Raw genomic sequence first — 10,937 nt, 5'->3', positions numbered from 1 at the left:
AAATTGAAGTGGATAATTATTATTGATGATTAATAGTAAAACAGATAGTTTCATAATGTATAATTATGAACTATGTTCTATCAGACAAGTTTTGAATAACTTACCAATCTCATTTCCCCCAAATAAATTGATACACTCTTATTTTTACTGAAAGTGAGGTGGATTCTTAGATAAATATTATTGTTGCCTAAGAAGTAAAACAAATCGTTTAAGCATGTACATTGTGAACTACAGTACATTCAATCAGATAGGTTTTAAACGATTTACTCATGTCATTTCCCACCAACCTTTGTTTCAGTAGGCCTACCCCCTTTTTTCAAGTAAAGTGGACTCTTAAATAAATTGTTTTGTTATTTTTTTTACAATAATCAAAATTTATTTCCTTGATTTCGAGCAACGGGTTTACTATTAATTAATTGTAAATTAATTAAAAGAATTATTATTATAGGATCTAAGCATTTATAAGTAGCAAGTTTTCTTTTGACCTTTAAATAAACGGAAAGCATTATCAGGATTGAAGTATCCGCGCGTTTATTGTTTTTTATGTTAAAAGACAGAGATTTTCTTTTTAGTAATGACCCCCCTTGACTGCTTTTTGACCTACTTTTTATACTATATCATAATTTATAACATACAATGTCTGTGTTATTACATGACATAACTTATCATTAATTTATTAACTATTAAATAAGCCGATTTATTTCAGTTTTATATCAATTTTGTCAGAATTTTAAGACGAACAAGAATATCACATTATTTTTCACGTAGTTAAAAAAATAAAGATTTTCACGTTGGCGTACTGTACTGCCGATGCAGTGAGTCACGCGCCCAGCGAAGCGGCATAATAGGGTTCGGTGGCGAGGACCGGGCTGAATAGGGTCTTATCGGTTTTATGGCCTGCGGGTCTGCCCAGCGTTAACCTGGCCCCGACTATAGACGTTACGCTACAGCTAAATTAAATGCTACTTTTCATGATTTTACTGTGTGGCAGAACGAGTAAAATAATATTCAGTAAAAATATATTTGTTAATTACTGTCTACTCAATCAAGTGCAGTTTTTAAGCTGTGCACTTGATTTAATGTTTTCCTGTTATGTCTTGTATTGTATATGTATTATTTTTTAACCGTTGACACAATGAAAATAAAGGAAATTTTGTAAAAAAATTAAAAAAAAATTGTTTAGTAATTACGCCCCCGATGATGGAGTTATTTCCTTATCAGTCGTAGTGCAATAACATTTCTGGATTGTGAAGACAGTAATTAACTAATACATACTATTTTCCACTATTTCTTACTGAGTTTGATGTTTTTGAAGTATTTTCAATAACAATTTTCACACTGATACTCACTTGGGGCTCCTCATTGACGTAGAAGCTGAGTTGATGCCTGTCCAGGTCTAGTAACACTCCCACAGTCGAGCCTGACTGTATCCCTCCCTCGCATCTCTGGTCATGTACATTGGCATGCATGAACCACGACCTCTGTTTGTCTATGTACATGCTCCACCCCTTGTCATCCTTGCCTGAAACATTCACAACACTTACATCGGTACATCAGGCCACAGTGTTTTATTTTGGAATCAGAACTGTCAGGTTACGCAATTTCCCAGAAATCAGACAAAATATAATGGCAAATGTAGGATACTACCACAAATGAATTAACTAAATACATATTTTTGTGTATGACAGAAGATCAGGATGATAAAATAAACGTTTAATTGTTGTTGTTTAACAAACAAACAATAGGCTGCTTTAGAATAGAATTGATTGTTAAAACATACATAACCAATATTTTTTTTTTAAATCACAATGAATAAAATTCATATGCGAGTGGTTGAAAAATGGTTCAATCTTGATATTTCCCTTTCAAAGAACAAACCTTATATCTATATGTGTTGTTTCAAACAATATTATTACTGTGGAAGAAGGGAAGTGCAATGGTAGAGTACGTTGAGAAAGGGACAAAGTTTCCAGTAGGTTTAAGTGTCTTTCACTCATATTGTAGAAAGCAAAAGGTGCTTTTACCTATGGCTAAGTTAACCACAGCCAGTAGTCACAGAAAAGTGTAACTTCATTAAACTCTCCTTTATGATAAACAAGACCAGATAAGATTAATTAATTTATAACTTCCCTGGATAAAATCTCATTCACTCACCTAACATTTGATCCTTGACACAGTCTATCCTGGCCACTCCAAAGCTAGGGTCTGTGTCGGCGTCGTAGCGGTCCACGGTGAACTCCCAGTAGTGAACACCTCTGGAGAACCCTACGCTACCCAGGGCCACTCTGTGCTCGTAACCTTCACACGACACACTACAGTTGTCTTCGGAGAAGCTCAGGTCTGGGCCACCGAGGCAAGGGTCGAACGTGAACCAGGCAACTGTTGGAAAATAAATCAATCAGTTAACATAAAAAAATTAACAATGCTATTTAAAATAATAAAACACCGGTACTCCAACCCCATCTTCATATTCACTTAGGGCACTCCACTTCTTTCTCGTTCTTCTTAGACACATGCTGCTGGCCCTAATGTCTCACAGATGGTTTTTACCCTTATCCATTTCATCACCACACTGTAAGGTTTCTTCCATTTTTCTCTTCCTTCTGCCTTTTTACAGGCACAGATGTACTAATTTTTTGTATTCAAACAGAAAATAGTTAAATGGGCCTCTCAGGGGGTTGTGCTGGTATAAAAATCATATTTTCTCTCTTAACTTTTGATACTTAGCTCAATTCAACAATGTTACAACAATGTTTATGTTTAAATAAAAATATAAACAGAAACCATTGTTTTATAACTTTTAATATCTATGTGGTATTATGTTTTTTATTATCTAAATAAAAAAAGTGAATTGGAACCTGAATTTTAGATCTACATCAAGTAACCAATGTTTTTCATTGAACTCGACAATTATGTCAATAAATTTAATAAAAACCAATTATTGTCAATTGTGTAGGAATTCCAGTATTGTGAATTATTCTTCCCTTAATATTTATTTTCCATGTATTCAGGATTTTTTTAACAAAAAAATAACAATATTAAACTATTAATTTTCTCAGAATACCAAGAACAGATGAAATTATGATTATTTTGATCTGCCATCATTTTATTGGAGTTGCGTTGGTTTTCACAGAATCAAATTTTGGGTACTTTGCAATTTTATGTTTTGAGTTGGATTAAAAAAAGTTCTTAAACCAAAACAAATTAAAATCTGAAAAATATTAAACTTTATTTTATTTTGGTATGATATAATGAGCAGACCATTTGAAATATACTACGGAAGTATTAACTAACATACTTGAAAGGTAGATAATTATATAAAATTGGTAAATTACAACCCCATTATTGTTAAAGATGTTGTCAATACTATAAAGAACTTTTGTAAAATTTAAGAGATGAAATTGTAGGATGAGGATGGTATTAAACACAATTTTTCTTTGTGTGGTGATGTTAGTATAATGGTTACACCTTATAACCAGAATTATGGGGAGGAATATATATATATATATATATATATATATATATATATATATATATATATATATATATATATATATATATATTAGTATGGGGAGGAATTGGCTGGGCTTTGATGAAAGAACTTTTGTAAAATTTAAGAGATGAAATTGTAGGATGAGGATGGTATTAAACACAATTTTTCTTTGTGTGGTGATGTTAGTATAATGGTTACACCTTAAACTTCAGTGATAGTGAAAAAGGTTCAATTCCCAGAAAATCCATAAAAATTGAGGAGTTTGAACTCCTCTAAAATTTGTTTGTAATACTTTCACCAAAAATGTCACTGGCAAAGAAACCAAAATTTATTTCCTTGTTACTAAACTATAACAATGATATAACTAGTACTGGGACAGACGTAAGTAGATAACATGCTGTAGAGCCCAAGCCCGGGACCCTTGGCTAAAGTTTGTCTAAAGAGCCTCTTCACTCCCCCATTTGCTTGTTACCCTGACATGACACCACCCTTGCCTTATCAATTATATCTGCCTTGTTAAAACTTGGGGCTCAGCTTTAGCTAAGGCAATCCCCCCTCGTGTCTTGACTTTGAAAATATTAATGGTTCATATTTCAAACAAGTAGATTTTGTACGTACCCGTGTTTTAAATTTATATTTTAATATTGTGTACATATATTTTACTATAATTTTTGTTTTGAAAAAGAAAGTTGAACTATTTAATTCAAATAAAGTCCACAGCTTCTGGCAAGTAAAAACATGTTATTCAATTATTATTTCCAATGTCTGTTAGACAAATCCTTAACAAACATTCAGATGTTGATTTATTAATATTTTTTCCATTAATGGGTTGAGTAATGTAAGAAACAAATTTTATCGGTAATTTTCGGTGGGGGAATAAAAATATAAACAGAAACCATTGTTTTATAACTTTTAATATCTATGTGATATTATGTTTTTTTCTTTCTTTAAAAAATTATTGCCAAATTTGCAAAGATTTATTATTGTCCTAGTTAAATCTTTTTAAAACATCCGTGATTGACAAAAAACAACTCTTTTGGGATTGGCACATACAAATTTTTCATTTTTCTCCTTTTGGTGATTAAACATACTTTATCAACACATATTTTGACTTAAAACCTACAAACCCTGATTTATGGAATTAACTGCATAGTAAAACGAAACTGAGGTAACTATTTTTGAAAAAAAAAAACACACATTATTAGATTATTTGATTTTTTATTACTCGTCAATAATAAAAAATCACTATATACCTTAAGAGTATAGAATATTAAATATAGTAAAAGACTAGCATTGAAGAATTATAATTAACGAGCACAACCACAAGCAGCAGCAGAACAACTGAAAAGGTGAAACAAAAGAGACGAGGGGAAGTTCGCAATGCAGAAAGTTGCGTGCGATGGAATCGAGGGAGATATTTAACAAACTGGGGAGTCGAGAGCCCGAGGCGCTCGAGTACTCAACGTCTCTGAAATAATCACGGGAATGTTTGGTAAACAACAGTCCCTAGGGCAGAGGGGAGAAGTCTACCTTCGTTTTATTATTCAAGGAGTCTGTTTCATTAAGGCTTTACGGTTTCAATTTAAAAAAGATTTATTTCATATAATTTAACCAAACAAGGAGGGAGCAGTTATTTGCTTGAGATGAAATGTTCACATCTTCTTGTCTATTGTTGAATATTGTTTTATTACGGCTTCTGGTTAGTATAAGATTGCATAACTGTTTCGTGGTAATGTGAGTCTAGGAAACATATCGATACAGCCTTGGTTTTTTTATGGGGAGGAATATAAAATCACACTGAAAGGCTCAATGTTCTCTCAGTAGTGCCAGACTCCTGCGGGCTTATTGTCCCCGGACTCCTGTCTAAAAAACCCCCTCATTTCCTAGGACACTAGCCTGGAACTGTTTAGCACACTACTTTAGGCTAGGCATTTTTTACTATGCCATTAAAACTTTCCTTCTTCTATTTTTCCAAAAGTTAAGGCCGATCATGATCGAACCTTCGTAGCCCGAATTATGGCTTTGGCGAACCTGGGTTGATTGAAAAATAAATACAACCGCTAGCAACTGTTGTACTTTTGCTTGGATAGTCCTTTATCACTTAATTGGATAGTCTTATCATAATTGTAGGATGTATATTGTGTATATGTGTAGCTGGATAGGAATGCAGCTTGGTCCACTTCAAAATAACAAAAAATGTGTGTATAAAAGCTCAGTTGTGTGTTAGCTTGTATCATTTAGCAGCCCAAGTATAAAGTGTTTAGTTACGATACTGATTATTTCCAATTTCCAATCTCTTAAGCACCCACATCTGGTATAGTATCAACAACGAGCAACTATTTAAAAATCCTTTCGTTCAAAATTTTTCCTATGTGTCGACATTATCTACCAACCTTCCGCAGTCTGAAGTCCGATGAGTTCGCTGTATTCTCCCTCGCCCGTGCTGTTGAATGCCTTTACTCTGGCATTGTACATGGAGTTGAAATGAAGCCCGTCCACCGTGCAGATGGTCTCCTTCCCACAGTAGACCTCCTGGAATACATTAAAACATTCATTAAAGTAATTAAATGAACTAGATCAGGTGTGAAAATTGTTGTTTAGGACTTAAAGGTAAAAAACAAGGCCATAGCCAGGACAAACTTTCGGGGGGGGGGGGGGGGTGTCAGGTCAGTGGCGGTTCTAGGACCTTGTCAAGGGGGGCTCCCGAGGGGTCTGGGGGCCCTCCCCTGGACACCTGGACATTTTTTTTATATTGTTAAAGTAGTTTAGTGACTTTCTAAAGCAGTTTTTAACGCCTAAAACTGTCTCCAATTGTTAAAAAAAACTCCCATTCAACCTGTTGTCATAAGCAAGTAGACATTTACAAATATAAACTATGACGATTGCATTCATAAATTTGTAACCATACTGTACGGCCATATCCTCCTAAAAACAGTTTGGTACTTTCTTTAGCCCCTGTAGCCCCCCTCCCTTGGAACCACCAATGGGTCACCTCATGACTGTGGATAACAGATTTAAGCACTTTCAAACACCAATTCCCATGCTTTTTTCTAAAATGTTAATATAGTTACATATATGTAAAATATTACAGGATGATAAATCTGTTTTGTTTGAGTAAAGTATTTTTGTTGAACCTTCACAGTTTTATTACCTCTTTAATAGATCAGATTCATTAATAGAATTATTATACAGTATGAAATATGAATAGTTACTGCAAAACATAATATGACATAAAATATAATCCTCTGTTGTGGTTTCTATTTTATAATTTAACTTGCACTTTTTAAGCCTAGTGTTTATTTTTACTACTAAATTTTTGAGGGGCCCCCCCTCCTGGCTACGGCCTTGGTGAAAAAAGTCAGAAATGCTAACTAAACCTTTGAACAACCTTTCAAATGTCAATCAGGAAGTTTCTAAAGAATTTAAAAAGTAGTTTTTTTTAGTATGACAGTCTGACTAGAGGATAGGCAGCCAGTTTAACTGTCATGAGATATTTGCTGTTAGCTCAACTTTCATGAGATATTTGCTGCTACCTCAACCTTCTATCAGGGATTTTATGAGAACTCATCTGTCTATGAATAATTAGCTGAGAGTTCAACTGTCCATGAAGACTTTACCGGCAGCTTAACTTTCCATGAATTATAAGACTTCCCAAGGGGAATTTGCTTGTTGTTCAACTAAAGGAATTCCCACAAGGGATTTGTCGATGAAATCACTCTACACTGATACTCACCCTGAACTCGCCACCGTTGCCGTCGTCCAGCTCCAGAACATATCCCTCCACGTAGGAGGTGGGGGGAGGCTGCCAGGCCACCGTGACTGAGTTGTTCTCGGCACTGCACTCCTCAGGGATGATACAGGGAGCGCTAGGAGCTACACACACCCAATACAGCAATCACTTCAATGAATTTAATTGATTAAGTTAAAATCATTTAATGATGTACCAATCTCATTTTAGGAAACTTTTTTTGAGTTATACCTTTATACTATAAATATTAGTTAAGAAGATGTATGTTGATTTTAGAATCTCCAGTTGATTTTGTTGGTTGACTAAAACAAGCTTTTCACTCTACAACCATTAATTAACTAAATCTATGACTGTGACCAAGGTGCCTAAAACTTCCCTTCAATTAAAAAAGAACAAAGCGCTTCCTCTGTGTTAATGAGGTTAACACCTCTAGCAAAAAATATTAGCAACCATTTTGCACTTTTTTATCCACACAACAAATAATTCATGCAATTTTTATCCCGTAGTTGTTCCTTCCACTAAAAAACTCCATGCATCTAGGAATTGAAGGATTAATCAATCAATCATTTTCACTTAGAGTAAATGAGACAACATGCAATTAATTATGCTAAGTGATATATAAGATACACTATTTAAAAATAAAGCTATTAAGAACGGTTTCAAAATACATGGCTCAAACACTCATGAGAAGCACAGTAAATTGGATTGTGTTTGGATGGATGTAAATGTACCTGCAGGCTGTCTTTCTTCTCCATCCTTAGCAGCTTCACAGCGAGAGACATAACCTCATGTTAGTTAAGGAAGCAAACTACTACAGGGGTTAGTTCATTGCTTTTGGTCTGTCATATCTTTGATTGGCTCTAATAAAAAAGTGGGATGTTTTTGTTTGTTTATTATTAGAAATATTAATATGGTTTAATTTAACTGGTCCCATAACACAACTAATGTTATCTAACAGATTATTCACCATCTTCAAAAAAAAAAAAAAAAAAAAAATGTGTTTTAGATTTTTGCTAAATTAGTAGAGGTTTTGGAATTGGTAAATTAAAAAAACTTCATTACAGATTTTAATCAAACTGAATAATCAAACATAACAACAGACCAAGCGTATAGGCAGGAGCAACTAAGAGGTATAAGTTCATCATAAGCATAACTACATTTACATGAAACCTAAACATTTCAAGACACAGCTTTACTGAAGGAGTAATTTACAAGGAGAAGTGCTTAATGAAAAATGTTTGTTACTTGTGTCCTCTGTACAAAGAAATTTACATCCTTTATATATTGTATTACGTCGAATTATATTCATAAAAATCATTAGTGGTTAAATATTTGCTCCTTTATTCAAGTTGTGATCAAACTTAAACAAACTTGGTTGAATATTGATTTTCAGTAGTTAAATTTCAGTTTTTCTGTAGCTGTCCAAGGGAAATTTGTCTTTACATATGCTAGAAAATTCTTAAAATTTTCATATGTTTTTGAGACAATTTAACAGAAATCTCCTTTGTTATTGTTTGACCGTTGTATTGTTGGAAAAGATTGCAATTATGTTTTCAGATTACATCATTGTTAAGATATGATACATTAACAAGACAAAAAAATTGATGATATGATGAATTTATGTAATGTAATGATTTTTCACTTTATTAACACATCTTCTCAATTTACCTCAGTGATACCAGTTGAATGAAGTGATATGTTTAGTCACGAGAGATTTACATAAACTTACGTTTCATCTGTATGAAGTTGAGCTGGTCAATAGCTCGCGCCACACTCTTGTCGTCCAAAGTGAGATCGCATTGTGCGGAGACTCGCGGTGAAGCCGTCAGATCCTTATGCCATGTGATGTCTACGTTGGCAACCCTGTTGATCAGCATAGAGCCAACCTGAGGGAAAAAAACAACAGATTAGGTTGGGAACACTGGATTGATAGTGAAAACTATTGTAATAATGGTTCAACGTAAAGTAACTTTTAGACTAAAACAAAAAAAGGAACTGCCATTATAGCTGCCAAGTCAGATTGGCAAGAAGCAGAGAAAGGTGCAAGTGTCAAGGACACTGGTTCCCCTTAAAACGAATAAATAAAAATGGAAAAGATTGCTGATGGGATCTTGTTTTAGTAGTTATTTTGACAACAAGGACATTTTAAAGATTCAAGAACTTTAACAGAAAACTGAGCCTCACTTTTTGCAAAAAAGCAATACCTGGGATGCAAGGCAATTCAATTTATACCACCAACTAAAAACTTTTATTAGTACCAACTATTCAATATGAAATTCGACTGGCTTCCCCAAGCCTTAGTCAATCATTGTAAACTAACCGAAGATAAAATGGATAGGAATAAAAGTTGTAGGACTCCCCACTTTCCACTCTAAAAAAAGAAAATAAACAAGAGACTTCAACAGGAAAGCACTCAGGATGCAAATCTGAAGGGTTTCCAAAGAGACCAATTTTAACCACTCAGAAAGCTATAGAAAAAACACATTGCTCACCTGCAGAAAGGCGGCAGAATCCGTCTCCTTGAGCGCTTCTATGCAGAACTGCAGCAGCCCTGTTGTGTGTTGCAGTTTACATGTGCAGGTCATCACTTGCTCCTTCAGCACTCGCACCTTCAACTCCTTGTCTTGTCTGATGTACTCCAGCAGCTGCTGCTTGCGAGCCTCGATGGCTTCTATGAGGGCATCACACTGAGCCACTACCACCTCCTCGAACTCTGCACAGTTCTCCTGGAATATCATCGCAGGTGTGATTGAATAGGTACATCAAAATACTGGCACAGCTAAAGAAATGCTGAACAAAATTACAGCCAAGGAAGAATTCAATGGTTTGAAATGATGATTATTAGGCCTACTTAAATTCTGCTAACTGTTGTAAGAATGCTTCAACATGCTTAAACTGTACTTATACACCAATTTTTTACCATACTGAAATGGGGCGACTATTAACTTTGATAAGGATTGAGGATGTTTATTCCTTATTGAGTAATATTTAACTTCAGTGGTAGCATATGGTATGAGAAGATCTTTTCAACTATGTTTTGTTTGGACTTATTTATGTATGACCCCGATTCATATTATAGTAAGAATAATTGCAAGCCAAAAGATCAACTGTAGCTTGAACCAATTTAAACTTTCAAAAAGAAAAGTTTAGACATATCAGGAATGAAAAAAAGAGAAAGGGACAAAAGTTACACTTACATTGAGCTTATCCGTCATGCATTTGAGTCTTTGGATGAACTCCGTCGTCGATCTCGCTCGTTCTGACAGCTGCTGAAGATTTTGTGACAGCTCCGTCTGCAACAACGGTATAACGATCAGTAAACAGCCCTATTTTAGCTTGCAATGCAAGTTAAATTAAGTAAAAATAAATTACATATATATTTTTATTAAAAGACGAACACTAAACCCAGTTTTAACCCCTAAAAGTTTTTTTGACCTAGACATATTATGCTTTCCTTATAGAATCTTGGGTATTTTTCAACCCTTAATTCATTTTGATGACGAGAGTTCGGGTCCAGAGCCACGCAACATGATTGGATAACTCAAACCATCGCTGGTGGCCACGTTTTGACGCAAATGGGCAGAAAACTGCACGTCACAGTAACTAGATTACAGGCCCCATCACATGGTAATGCAATAGTACGCCTGGCGTGTCAGTTAATGACGTCATCGTCATCAGAGATGCAATCTCTACTGG

The 10,937-nt window shown here is 34.6% G+C and overlaps 1 protein-coding gene across 2 annotated transcripts in view; it reads right to left on the bottom strand.

Moving 5' to 3' along the window:
* Window positions 1-10,937, bottom strand: part of LOC128987985 (E3 ubiquitin-protein ligase TRIM9-like) — a 179,930-nt gene that overhangs the window by 5,096 nt on the left and 163,897 nt on the right. Inside the window, exons 2-9 of one of the 2 annotated variants that reach the window (XM_054409146.1) lie at window positions 10,439-10,534; window positions 9,734-9,967; window positions 8,971-9,127; window positions 7,973-8,005; window positions 7,227-7,366; window positions 5,887-6,025; window positions 2,155-2,379; window positions 1,350-1,522 (exon numbers count right to left, since the gene is read on the bottom strand). In XM_054409146.1, coding sequence (XP_054265121.1) covers window positions 1,350-1,522; window positions 2,155-2,379; window positions 5,887-6,025; window positions 7,227-7,366; window positions 7,973-8,005; window positions 8,971-9,127; window positions 9,734-9,967; window positions 10,439-10,534 — 1,197 coding nt within the window. The remainder of the gene's footprint in view (window positions 1-1,349; window positions 1,523-2,154; window positions 2,380-5,886; window positions 6,026-7,226; window positions 7,367-7,972; window positions 8,006-8,970; window positions 9,128-9,733; window positions 9,968-10,438; window positions 10,535-10,937) is intronic. The other variant, XM_054409147.1, reaches the window with a different exon arrangement.

This window comes from Macrosteles quadrilineatus, unplaced genomic scaffold (assembly GCF_028750875.1).
Source record: "Macrosteles quadrilineatus isolate MER2022 unplaced genomic scaffold, UCM_ALF_1.0 Scaffold_2__2_contigs__length_208266976, whole genome shotgun sequence".
In the NCBI taxonomy this organism is placed as follows: domain Eukaryota; kingdom Metazoa; phylum Arthropoda; class Insecta; order Hemiptera; family Cicadellidae; genus Macrosteles; species Macrosteles quadrilineatus.
This window is presented reverse-complemented; position numbering and strand designations above follow the sequence as displayed.